At 50.4% G+C, this 13,391-nt stretch overlaps 4 protein-coding genes across 4 annotated transcripts; 3 read left to right on the top strand and 1 right to left on the bottom strand.

Moving 5' to 3' along the window:
- Positions 1-322: 322 nt before the first annotated feature.
- On the top strand, positions 323-4,118 carry EsH8_X_000116 (uncharacterized protein; the record flags this gene model as incomplete). The annotated part of the gene is made up of 2 exons (XM_083274204.1): positions 323-1,385; positions 1,459-4,118. The coding sequence occupies 2 exons, from the start codon at positions 323-325 to the stop codon at positions 4,116-4,118; spliced, it is 3,723 nt and encodes a 1,240-aa protein (XP_083119596.1).
- A 1,732-nt stretch (positions 4,119-5,850) lies between these two features.
- Positions 5,851-7,691, top strand: EsH8_X_000117 (uncharacterized protein; the record flags this gene model as incomplete). The annotated part of the gene is made up of 7 exons (XM_083274205.1): positions 5,851-5,866; positions 6,309-6,366; positions 6,429-6,481; positions 6,598-6,759; positions 6,810-7,209; positions 7,277-7,500; positions 7,558-7,691. 7 exons carry the CDS (start codon positions 5,851-5,853, stop codon positions 7,689-7,691), a joined length of 1,047 nt encoding a protein of 348 aa, XP_083119597.1.
- Positions 7,692-8,307: 616 nt separating this feature from the next.
- On the bottom strand, positions 8,308-10,768 carry EsH8_X_000118 (transketolase family protein; the record flags this gene model as incomplete). The annotated part of the gene is made up of 5 exons (XM_083274206.1): positions 8,308-9,219; positions 9,274-9,791; positions 9,859-10,341; positions 10,403-10,512; positions 10,572-10,768. The coding sequence occupies 5 exons, from the start codon at positions 10,766-10,768 to the stop codon at positions 8,308-8,310; spliced, it is 2,220 nt and encodes a 739-aa protein (XP_083119598.1).
- Positions 10,769-12,282: 1,514 nt separating this feature from the next.
- Positions 12,283-13,320, top strand: EsH8_X_000119 (uncharacterized protein; the record flags this gene model as incomplete). Its single annotated transcript, XM_083274207.1, has 3 exons — positions 12,283-12,285; positions 12,417-13,096; positions 13,140-13,320. 3 exons carry the CDS (start codon positions 12,283-12,285, stop codon positions 13,318-13,320), a joined length of 864 nt encoding a protein of 287 aa, XP_083119599.1.
- Positions 13,321-13,391: the final 71 nt, after the last annotated feature.

A 13,391-nucleotide genomic window follows, 5' to 3' on the forward strand; every position in this document is an offset into this window, starting at 1 on the left:
GGCTTGTGAGCACAAGTTTGAGAAGACAAGGATGCTTACCATGACGCTTATGATGCGACCTTTACAGATATCCGCTTATCAGTGCACTCTGCCAGCAACCCCTGTAATTCAACAATATGACCAATCTTGGGCCGTTTATTCCCGGCGGCCCACCCTCTGGAACTTGAGGATCTCACCTGACACATCCTATTATTTGCTCTGTTGCCTCATCCTGAAGCCTACGCCTGCTTTGGCGGCCAGCCTTACATTCCCTTCCTTTATTCTCTTCCACCTGCTGCATCCGTAGCCTGACTGACCTGGATTTCTCATGATACTCCGTGAAATGAGTTCAAAACGACCACACCAAGATGAAGAGCGTGACACGATCCATCCGAAGCGGCAAAGAATCGTGCATACAGCCCACAATGGCGGCGATCATATCAGCCACGATGCATGCTCCTCCTTCGTGTACAACGATTACACAATTGCCTGGATCTGCGCGCTTCCCTTGGAATTGGCGAGATCCCGCGCAATGCTGGACGAGGAACACCGACCGCTTCCCATCCAAGCTAGCGACAGCAACACGTACGTGCTAGGACGCATCGGCCAACACAACATCGTCATGGCATGCTTGCCTGGGCAATATGGAACGATCAACGCCGCAATCGTCGCGACGAACTTGAAGCGGAGTTTTCCCAAGATTCGCGCAACCTTGATGGTCGGCATCGGTGGCGGTTCTCCTAGCCAGGCCGACTTATACCTGGGCGACGTGGTTGTTGGCACCAGGGTAATGCAATATGATATGGGCAAGGTGACCGCGGGCGGATGCTTTCAAGAAACAGCCATCGCAAAGACTCCTGCGTCCTTGCTTAACTCTGCTGTCTCTACTCTACGGTCGAAGCATTTGCAGCATGATCCTGGCAGTCGAATAACAGACCTCCTGCAAACCAGACTTCCGAACCTCTCACGCCCGAATTGCCCTGACCGCCTTTTCCAAGCGTCCTACGAGCATGCCATCAATATGCCAACATGTGAGAGCTGCGATCTGGAGAAGTTGCAACTACGAAAAGCGCGCTTCTCTGAGGAACCCAAGGTCCATTATGGAGTCATCGCTTCGGGTAACAGAGTCATGAAGGACGCGAAAGCACGAGATGACATTGCTCATCGTCTTTCGGTGCTGTGCTTTGAGATGGAGGCAGCCGGCATGATGGAAAACCTCCAGTGCTTGCCGATTCGCGGCATCTGCGACTACTCCGATTCCCACAAAAGCAAGGAATGGCAAGATTATGCCGCTGCAACCGCAGCTGCATACGCAAGAGAACTAGTGGAAGCATTCCCGCATTTTGTCAGAGAGCCTGGCCACGCTGCGACAAGCTTCGGCAAGGCGGTCGAGCCTGATACCGCCAGTAAAGCAGCCCCTTCCCACCTTTTTCCTTTCCTTTTATCTTTCGGCATCAGTCTGACTTGGTTTGCGAACAGACGATGATGCCTCAGAACGGCGGGAACGATTGCTAGAATCCTTTGGCTTCCCCCAAATCGATGACCGCAAAACAAGCATTAGTGCTGCGCATGCTAGGACTTGTCGTTGGTTCCTGCAGCACTCAGCATACCGGGAGTGGCTCGAACCCGATGCACAGTCCCAAAACCATGGCTTCTTGTGGATCCGAGGCAAGGCGGGCGCTGGAAAGTCGACCATGATGAAGTTTGTTTTCCTGAAAACGAAAGAAAGGTACAACAAACTCGACCAACAAACCATGGCCACCGCATCTTTCTTCTTCAATGCACGGGGTGAGTACTTGGAGAGGTCGATTGCCGGGATGTACCGTTCCCTACTGTTGCAGCTACTCGAGACGTTTTTGGATCTTCAATCAGTCCTCGATGATACCGACATCGTTCCGTGGAGCCAGCAAGACTGCCCAGACTTGAATATTTTGAAAGAACTTCTCCGAAGTGCCGTAATGAAGCTTGGCCGACGTCATTTCACCTGCTTCATTGATGCACTCGATGAATGCGATGAGCAGGAAGTCCGGGACATGGTCCACTTCTTTGAAGACTTGACAGAGGGCACAACCGATGATGGCATCCAATTCCGAATATGTTTTTCGAGCCGGCCATATCCTTACATCGACATTCGCGAGGGAATCTTGCTCACCCTTGAGAACGAATCAGGGCACGCTGACGACTTGGTACAGTATGTCAGGAGCCATCTTAGGATCACAAACGCCTCGCTTCTCACAGAGTTACAATCCCAAATTTTGGACAAGGCTGATGGAATTTTCATGTGGATCGTGCTAGTTGTGGAGATTCTGAATAAAGAGAACAGTCACGGTGCCCTAGCTCTGAGGAGGAGAATCTCGGAAATTCCAGCAAAGTTGAGCGACCTCTTCAAGAGTATGCTGGCACGCGACCAAGAAAGACCGGAATCGTTGCTGCTCTGCGTTCTCTGGGTGCTTTGCGCAAAGCGGCCCTTGAGACCAGCAGAGTTCCGACATGCTCTGTGGGCGGGCTTGTTGGAGCAGGATCTGGTTGATCCCGACCTACCGGAGGACACATACATAGATGCCGTCAGACTAGTGACGAGTTCCTCGAAAGGTCTTGCAGAAGTTACTAAATCTACGGATCCCAGGGTGCAATTCATCCACCAATCAGTACCGGATTTCTTGGTAAAGGAAAAGGGCCTCCAGGAGATGTGGCCTGAGCTTGGATTCGATTGGGAGGGCTCTAGCCACGAGAGGCTCAGACGCTGCTGTGCGACATATCTGTTTCTCCCAGAAGTCCAGGCGCTTGTTGACAAGTCCGGAGATGAAGAGGAACGAGACGCTATAACCGAAAAATACTCATTTCTAGAGTATGCCAGCCAGCAGGTCCTCTACCATGCTAATGATGCTGCGCTTGTGGTTCCACAAGACGACTTCATGTCTCAATTCTTTTCTTCAGCTGGTGTCAGCGTCATCAATTTCCGCGAGCGACACCGCATGCTGAGATATAGCACGCATACAAGTCCTCTTTATGTCCTGGCAGACAAAGGTCTGGAAAACCTCATTCGCACGCGGATGAAAAAAGAGAGCGCTCTATACTGTCCCCAGGAGACGTACGATTATCCAATCTTTGCCTCTTTAGCCAACGGCCATAAAGGTGCGGTGGCGGCACTTTTGGGTTTATCTTCAATTATCTATAATGGTGTCGATATTATGGAAGGTTTGAAGCGAGGGCTGGGATTTAAAGGACACAAAGGACGAACGCCTTTGTCTTGGACTGCTCAAGAGGGTAGACAGAGTATCATGAAGATTCTAGTTCAGGAAGGGGCAGACATCGATGAAAGGGATAGAGATGGCCACACACCACTTCTGAGAGCCTCACAGCGGGGTCAGGAGGTCACAGCACAGCTTCTAATCGATATGGGGGCGGATATATACACTCAGGATAATAACGGATCGACGGCATTGCTATGGGCCGCCCGGGGAGGACATGAGGCTACTATGCAGCTTCTTATCAAAGAGGGCGCAGAAATAAACACTCAGGATAAGGATGGATGGACAGCACTGCTCTGGGCCTTATATGGTGGACATAGGACTGCTGTACAGCTGCTCGTCAATAAGGGGGCAGATATAAACACTAAAACTAAGGATGGGTCGACGCCACTGCTCTGGGCTGCACGAGGAGGACATGAGACCATTATACAGCTTCTTATTGATAAGGGGGCGGATATACACACTCAGGATAAGGATGGATTGACAGCACTGCTCTGGGCTTCACGGGGAGGACATGAGGCCATTGTACAGCTTCTTCTAGATGAGGGGGCGGACACCCACACTCGGGATAAGGATGGATCGACGGCGCTGGTCTTGGCCTCACAGGAGGGACACAAGACCGTGACACATCTCCTCATCGATAAAGGGGCAGATATACACACTCAGACCAATGACGGATTGACGGCGCTGATGTGGGCATCGCGACAGGGACGTAAGGGTATAGTTCAGCTTCTCATCGAGAATGGGGCAGATGTACACACTCGGACCAAGGACGGATCGACAGCACTGACATGGGCCTCACGGCAGCGACGTAAGGCCATCATCAAAGTCCTTACCGATAACGGGGCCGACATACACCCTCAGGAAAACCCCTTGGGGCGCAATTGAGCGAACATATCGCAGTGGGTATGCCCGCATTGGGTCAGTTGAGACGACCTTGAAGTTGGGGTTCCTGGTTGAGGTGTCTAGAAGGCGAAGAGCGAAGGAAGTCTCGCCAGAGGAGTTCGGCATCTAAGTCACAACAATGGCCCAATCTGTAATTTTTCAGTGGCAGATTTCATGGATTTAAGGCAATATTCATATTACCTTGATAAAGATATGTGTTGGCTGAAGTCCGGTGCATTCTCTCGTCGGAATGACAACATGACACCCGAACATTCCAAAACCATGGCTCCTGTCCCCGTCCAACTAGTCACCGTCGCCTATTACGGCCCTATGATGCAAAAAATCCTATATCGCCATTTCCCCCACTCTTGATGTACGGAGTATAGATATTAGGTACCGGTACCCGCATGGAATATCCTTACCGTGACATTCGACTAACTCGTAAACCGCTACCAAACAGCTAACGGCATGAGGCAACGCGTTCGCTGAATAAGGGATAGGTTTCTGGCAGAATCAAGGATGGTCTGTTAAGGAAAGCTGCGGTTGAGATGAATAGAAGCGGAGGATTGGCCAGTCTGCTGACCGCCTTCTATAAAAAGTCTAGTAGATCTCCAGTTTGCGGTTTACGAGTTGGTCGAGTGTCTACGGAACTGAGTGTGCGGGCGAAGGCAGTCAAAGGGAAAGTCTATTTTGTGACCCTTGCGTCTCCACTGAAATAAATCAATTTATATTCATTGCCAATCAAAAACTTAGTCATCATACTCCAGACTCTGTCATCAAGCCGCCATTGCCGCAGTTGCTAACTTGATCGCGGAAGAGAATGGCCAACAGCGTCAGGTCAATGTCCCAGTCAAAAGTAATGATGCGTAACAATATCAGCCAGTCAACTCTAAACAGTCGCAGCAACCGATCCCAATGAAGACAAGGCGTTAAAAGACAACCAGTGCACCACCAAGGACACGGCCGGGTTTAGAGTAATGAGGATTGATATGGAAACATTTGTGCTGGTTAATGAGGGTGCATGAAACTTTGCAACTTCCTGCGCTGCAACGTCGGTGGCTTTGAGAAGACCTTGCAAGGGTCCCATCGGTAGTAGACCGGAAATAATAGCGAACATGTTCGTTGGGTCGGCCCGATCCCGCATGTACCCGTGTAAGAAGATAGATGGTAATCACGAATACAGTGGGTTTCTTCCGCGGCCGCCCTGTTCCTCGTGTTATTCCTTGTATACCCTCCCTGGATTGTCACGAAGATGACGTGGCTGTGGTCACGTCTATTACCGGATTAGCTTGTGAACAAGCAACTGGTGTAGAGTCATGAGTCAACTTGCCTGTAAACGTGGCAGGCATCTTTGAGCATTAGAGTTAGAAGAGCGCTTTCTTTGTTACCCGCCAATTCGGAGGATAAAATGCAGCAGTGAGACCTTGAACCATCTGGCTAGTTTTGCTCTTGATTCTACAACTTCTCTCGCCATGCTTAGTTTCTCGTCACTTCACCACCTCGTAGCTCTGCTCCTGGTCAGCAGCCTTCCAGGTAGCCTATCGCACGAGGCACCGAAGGTTACGGTCCTCAATGGCACATATACTGGTAATTACTTGTCTTCGTTCAACCAAGATTACTTTCTTGGAATGCCATTTGCGCAGCCTCCAGTTCAAGGACCCCTCCGATTCTCCCCGCCCGCTTCATTGAATTCATCCTGGGCTGGTTCAAGGGACGCAACTAAATTCGGAAGCATATGCTATGGCTACGGGGTGAGACCACCTTAGTGACAGTTCCCAGTAGTTCCGATTTTAACGTCTTGGTAGAATGACGCCAACAGAGTGTCTGCACTTGGATACAATTTATCTGAGGATTGTCTGACTCTCAACGTTGTCCGTCCATCCAACTACACCAATCAACTGCTCCCAGTCGCCGTATATATATACGGCGGTGGGTATTTCCAGGGTGGTAGTGCCGACCCTCGATTAAACTTTTCATACATCATCAGGGATTCTGTCACGGCAGGCGTCCCTATCATTGCTGTCAGCTTTAACTATCGCATTTCTGCCTTTGGTTTTCTAGGGGGATCTGAGATTGTGGCTGCTGGTGCTGCAAACCTGGGTTTCAGAGACCAGAGATTGGCGCTCCATTGGGTGCAAGGTATTTATACAAAGAAGAGTTTTTTCGATTCTATTTCGCTGACTTGATATGCAGAAAATATTGCTGCTTTTGGAGGAGATCCTGCCAAAGTCACAATCTTTGGCAACAGTGCGTATGTTATCTTTCACCTTGATCATCTATCCTCTGGGTTCAGTTGTCTGATATCTCTGTTAGCGGCGCGGGCTCTGTCGGTGCTCAGCTCTTGGCCTACAATGGCCGTGACGATGGTCTGTTCAGGGGCGCAATTTCCCAGTCGGGGGCACCGGCCGGTTTCTCACCATTCTCACCGTGTAGGCACCGCTTTAATATTCTCATCTTGTAACAGGCAGCTGACCGGCCAAAGTCCTTCCTGTAGAAACGTGGGATGAAGTCTACACCAACCTCACAGTCGGTACAGGCTGTGATAATGCGACGAGTACTCTTGACTGTTTGAGAAATGCCCCAATCGAGATTCTCAACGACTTAGTGAACTCAACCGCAACATCAGGTGCTAGCTATGGCCCAGGTAAATGCCTATGAACTTTGCTTTCAGCCTGGCAAGCTGACATTGTACAGTGCTTGACGGCGATTTTGTTGCCAATGCCCCAGGAATCCAGCTGGCCCTTGGTAACTTTGTGAAGGTCCCATACATCATCGGTCACAACACAGATGAAGGCGCTGCCTTTGTTCCAGGCAACAATTTTGACAACGCGACATTTTACCCGACAACCAAGATCGATACTGACAACCAGTTCCTTGACTATCTCTACTCGCTCGGTGCTAATGACACAGTCGCACAGCAGCTTTTTGATCTGTACCCTCAGAATGCATCTGACCAGGCCCTGGCCACATACCCGAATGACCTTGGGGCAGAATTGGGATATCAGTATAAGAGATCCGTCACTCTTGCTGGAGATTCTAATATCATCGCCCCCACTCGATTCACGGCTCAAATATGGGCAGCTAACAGTGTGCCGTGAGTACTATTTCAACTGATTCAACCTAAGAGTTCATGACCATATACTGAAATGATCAACCCCCAGGCTTTACAAATACCGTTGGAACGTCATTGTCAGTGGAGTGCCCCGCTACATCGGCGCCACGCACGCAAAAGAAATCTTCTTTGTCTTCGACGACGGCGCTCGTGATGACTACGACGTTTGGCCATTACTCGGCAAGCCCCAGTCATACCAAGACCTGGCATCAACCATGGCAACAGCATGGGCGAGTTTCGTTGCCACCGGCGATCCGAACATTGGAGGAAGCGGTACGCACTTTCTATCAACGATTATGAGTTCGCAGAGACTAATCTGGGCCAATCTAGTCAACGGTACGAACTGGCCACTGTATACCAAGGCCGCGGCGCAGAATTTCGTTTTCGATGCAAATGTGGCCAATTACATTGAGGATGACGATATACGGCAATCAGGAATTGATCTGCTGTTAGGCCTATTCTAAACTGTTGCCTGAGGAATATAAGCTCCATAGAACTTCTCATTTGTGCGTTGTATAGGACAAGAGATCAGAGACGCCGGTTCCAACTCACTGCTTTAGCTTGAGTAACTTGTAACACATTCTCAAAATTCGGCAACGCCCAGCTTGCACTGCCAAATGGCTTGCTAGATCATGTCAAGGATGGCTGCTGACACTTATCAGAGCCTTATTAGATTAGAGTTCCATCTTTAAACTAATGAAACCTCTGTTAAAGAGGCGGCACAGTCTGAATACTTGAGTTGCGTCTTTGTTGGACTGTCGCGATCTTGGCAAAGGTCTTTCAGCCTTACTGATCTACTTGCAGCTATATTAAGCAGTAAACATCTGATATAATACAAGCACATGTCGTATCTAAACATCCATGATTGTTAATGGACAGTTGTTAAAGGTCAGATAGATAAAGGCATAGATAACAACATAGATAACATCATGTCAAGTGATTCAAGATATAAAATACTTTTCTTTGAATGTCCTGATTTATCATTCTTTGTTGTCCTGCAATATTAGTAAAGCTTCATGCCGCTAATTTCGTTCGATACTGTAGAAATTTATGCAGGGTATGACAGCTTTGACGTAGGATCTAATGCTCAAATCCTACTCCCAAAGGGCCGTTTAGGTCCCTAAAGTCCCCTCGCAATACAGAAATCCCATTTTTGCGCACCTCCTCAACAAGTTCCTTGATTCTGGGTGCCATCCTCACGGGACGGAATCCAAAGTAGTCGTACGCAGCTTTAGAGGGCAAGCTCTTACCGAAACGGCGCATGGAGAAGGATGCATCAGCGTATCGCTCCCAACCATTGGCAGCATACGCCTCGATCACAACCGTCGGCTTCCCAGCCCGCGTCTTCAGCACCGACTGCTTGTACTCGCGTGGCTGCTGCTCAAACAGACGTTGGCAAGGGAATGATATGACTCGCGCCTTGATTCCGTACTCCTTCTCGAGGATGTCCTTGGTCTCCATGGCGAAGCCCATTTCGGAACCAACACCAATCAAAGTGACATCAAAATCCTCAACCTCAACAAAGACATATGCCCCCTTTGCAACGCCATCACGCGATGAGTATTGCGGGAATTGTGTGAGGTTCTGACGCGAAAGTGAAATAATGGTCGGGGTTTCAGTCGATTTGATAGCTGTGGTAAAAGCACCAGCAACTTCCTCCGAGTCACAGGGCCGTATGTAGAGAAGGTTGGGCATGGCCCGGTACAAGGCTGGGAGTGCAATTGGTTGATGTGTGGGGCCATCTTCTCCCGTGCCGATGCTATCATGGGTTGCGATGTGAATCTGCTGAAGACCTTGCAACGCGGCCATGCGAACAGCGGGCGCCGCGTATAAGTAGAACATGAAGAAGGAGCTGGTGATGGGAAGAAAAGTGCCCTTTCGGAAAGCGGCCAAGCCGTTCGAGATGGCGCACATGGCATGTTCGCGAATGCCGTAGTGGATATATCGACCGCTATAGTCGCCGTCAAGGTTGCAAGCGGTCCGGAGCTCGGGCTGTCATCTTGGTCAGCCTATCTATCCCATTTTAAATTTCAATAGTATACTCACAGATTGGAAGTCAACCTTATGGTTGTAAGCTACATTGCACGACGGCGTAAGGTCGGCAGTGCCGACAAGGAAGTTTCTCATCCTTTCTCCCAAAGGATTACCGACAATACCAGCCGACTTACGAGTCGCTGTAGGTGCCGTTGGCAACTGATCTTTGTCCGGAATATATTTTGTCCAGTCATCCGGCATTTTGCCCTCCACGCGAAGGTTGAATTCAGCGGCAAGTTCGGGGTACTGCTTTTTGTACTTCTGAATCGTAGCAGCCCAAGCAGCCTCGTAAGTGCGTCCACGATCTGTCGCGTCACTAAAGAAGTCATAAACGTCGTTGGGAATTTCGAAATGCGCATCAGGGTTTAGACCAAATGCATTTTTGATGTTTGCGACGTCGCTAGCACCCAGGGCCGCGCCGTGAGTCTTTGCGTCTCCGGCTTTTGCCGAGCCAAAGCCAATTGTGGTGTGGATGTTGATAAAGGTAGGGCGATCACTGCTTCTTGCAACAAGGAGGGCGTTGGAAATAGCTACAGCCACAAAAGTCAGCATCGTAATATTGCGAATCTTTCACAGGCGCGTTATGTAGAAACATACCAGCCACATTGGAGTTTCCGTCCAGGACTTCAAGAACGTTCCAACCTGTCGCTCTCATTTTCGCGTTAATATCTTCCGTGTTTGCGACATCGGCCGTTCCATCACAGGTGATGGAGTTGTTGTCATAGATAATGCAAAGGTTGTTCAACTTCCAATGCCCAGCCAATGACACTGCTTCGAGACCAACACCTTCTTGGAGACAAGCATCGCCAATCATGCACCAGGTCATGTTGTTCACAACTTCGAGACCAGGCTTGTTATAGGTAGCAGCAAGGTTCTTCGTAGCCATCGCCAGGCCGACGGCGTTAGCAACACCTTGCCCAAGCGGTCCTGTAGTGACTTCGACGCCTTCATTCTCGATCTCCGGGTGACCGGGGCAAAGTGAGTCGGTCTTCTCAGAGTGATAGGATTTGAGTTGGTCCACTGTCATGCTCTTGACACCAACAAGATGCATGAAGAGATACTGCCAAAGGCAGGCATGGCCTTTGAAATCGTTAGCTGGAAATTTATTTAAAGACCATCCCATAGCTAGGTTCGTGCATACCGTTGGAGAGAACGAAGCGATCTCGGTTGAAATAGTCGCAATTTGATGGAGAGTACTTCATGACATACTTGTACAGGGCGATGCCAATCGCGGCCATACCCATTGCAGAACTTTGTAGAGCATGTCAGTTATCGTCTCTGAACCTATTGATAACTGCAGAATGACTTACCCGGGATGTCCTCCATTGAATTGCTGACAGAGGTCTGCAATGAAGGCTCGGAATACTTTCAGTACTCTATCATGCTTATCCGAGCTCTCCAACTTCAAATCCGCAACAGCCGGGGAAACACCATGGACGTTACTGACTACCGGTTTGACGGGTAAGCCTTCAGTTGCTTTCTCGTAGAGCTCCAACGATGGCGCCATAGTGTTGATATTGAGGGTTAATGTTTGGGAGTGAAAGGGGCTCAATGGCTCATCTTAAGCTACAAGATCATTTCGTTGCAGCAGAGCGGCCTGCACTTATACCCGCAGCTTGTTATCAGATGAATATATTGCATCTTAGCTGCACCGTCGCGTGGTTGTTACGACATGTGCCGCGTCGTCTGTCTTGGGTTGACCTCTGACGCGACGCCAGATCGCCCATTGCGACAAGGTTAGAGCTAGATAGCTTGGCTAGTAATGGTCGTGAACCCGTCATCTGCGAGCTGGTAATCATTTTCCCCGCCTTTTGGTTCCCAGAGAGATGAGGAAAACTCGACGCGAACTGGAGGAAGATGATCAGGGGTCGACCAGTTACGAGGATGGCCTCGCATCGAGGACACAAATGTGGACCGGAACGAATGGACTTGGTGGAGGATGCGGGGAAATAATGCGCGAAATGATTAGCCCCGGAATGGGTTCGAATTGCTCTGCACTTTTTTCAACTCCATCCGTTCCCCCGCACCAATTGCCAAGCGACACCCCAAAGAATTCAGCATCCTTAGCTGCAAGCCTCCCCATAGTCCGATAGCCCTGCCTAGTTTGCCGGCGGGCAATGCGGGGAATGGACAGACCTGGTGGAGTCTTGATGTCAAACGTCGCTCCACTGATATTATTTAAGCACGACAATGCCTCGAGACGAAGACGTCCCTGACCAACAGGCTAGTGAATCATTCAACCAAACAGCCCTTGCCCCTTCTATTCTACGTTCACTACCTATTCTGAAGGACGCATCTCCTCGACGCGAGATTGAATGATGGATACCTCGTCAAGCAGGAGACGGAGATCCACTGCGTCGTCGGTAGCTGCTTTGGGCACTGACCTCCCACCAAGACGCATCAGGCCATCCCGAGCGCGGGGCCTGCGAACATCAACCGGCTGGTAAGTACATGATACCTCGTACTTGTATCTAAGATATTTTGGTTTCTTTGCCGGTCCAGTTACGCTGACTGTTGCTGGTGAATGCAGCCTGACCTGCAGGAGAAGACGCATCAAGTGCGATGAAGGAAGACCAAAATGTGCCCAGTGTTGCAAATCAGACCGGGATTGCCAATTTTCGCAACCATCAGCTGCCGAGGGGACATCTGAAACCCTTGATACCTCAGAGTCTATTGTGTTGAATGCGGACCATGAGCTCCAAGTTGAATCCTTCTCAGCAACTCCCGCGGTGGAGAGGCCAGACAGCGGCGCTGTCGCATCCCCGGGGGCCGAGGATACCTCAACGCCCACTCGTCCGGCCGAGTTCGCCGCAGCCTTTGTATCTTCCTTCAGGCCGGCTGAGCCAAGTGTTTCTTTGGAGACTGAGGAAGGTTTCCAACCCAGCGTTTCCGAAGCAGATCTTGGCTTTTCGCCCTTGGCGCTCAGCCAAACATCCCTGCTCAACATATCGCCCTTCGAGTGGTACGATCTACTCGCTCAGGATGCTATCAACAACATCCAAAGACTGAACAACCTTTCCAATGGTGAGCCCAGGTGGGCCTTTGACGAGGCCACCCTATCTCGGAGACAAAGCCCTATTCCCGAGTCGCCCCACGATGGAGACACGGGGCAGTCATCACTGCTTGGTCATGACGATGCTGCTCCAGTAATCCAGCCCTGGAATACCACCAGCAATATCGAGCTGTCAGAGGGCGACTTGGTCTACTTTCGCTACTATGTTGAGGTGGTGGGTCCCATTCTTGATCTCTTCGATCCAGAACGGCACTTCTCTAATGCCGTCCCCCACCTTGCCGTACGCAATATGGGCTTGCTCAAGTCCATTTTGGCAGTCGCAGCTAGACATATGTCCCTCGGGTCCAATGATATTGATGACGTAGGTCCAAGAAACACCCCGTCGCCGGATACGGGCTACCAGGGAGGGCAAGCAAACCTCGAGCCAGCACGCATGGCCACACAGTTCTATTACGAAACCCTGCAGTATCTTTCTCACACCCTGCTTTACCCATCCTATGCCGACTCTCATGAGATCTTAGCAACAGCAGTTATGATTAGCACCTATGAGATGTTTGATGCCAACGGTTCTTCGACCAATGGTGACTGGGAGCGTCACCTTAGAGGTGCCTTTTGGATACAGCGTTCCCAAAACAACAACGGCGAATCCACTGATGGGCTGAGAAGAGCAGTGTGGTGGGCATGGCTTCGACAGGATATCTGGGCGGCGTTCAGGTCTGGCCGCCGAACGCTGACCATTTTCCAGCCTCGGAAGAGAATCCAAGACCTCAGTTCAGATGAGCTCCTGACTAGGATACTGTTCATTGCTGCAAAATGTGTCGAGTACGCCTCGCACGATCTAACGTCGCCCATGCGAAACTTGCAGCAACGGATGGACCATGGGAGCCGGCTGCTTCGGTCTCTCGAGGAATGGCGCCAAGCGCTACCAACCTCATTTTCCCCTATCTCCGCGGCCCCTGCCCCAGTCGCTTCACCCGGGGCAAGCCCCCTCGCTTTCTCCTCGCCATCCACTCATCATACTGGCCAAGGTTCGACCTCTACTGTGACCTTGGAGGCAGCTCATAGGCAGATTTTCCATCCAATATGGATCCATCCCCCCAGCCATGCAGGTGCTATG

This window comes from Colletotrichum jinshuiense, chromosome 10, assembly GCF_051148585.1.
Source record: "Colletotrichum jinshuiense chromosome 10, complete sequence".
In the NCBI taxonomy this organism is placed as follows: Eukaryota; Fungi; Ascomycota; class Sordariomycetes; order Glomerellales; family Glomerellaceae; genus Colletotrichum; species Colletotrichum jinshuiense.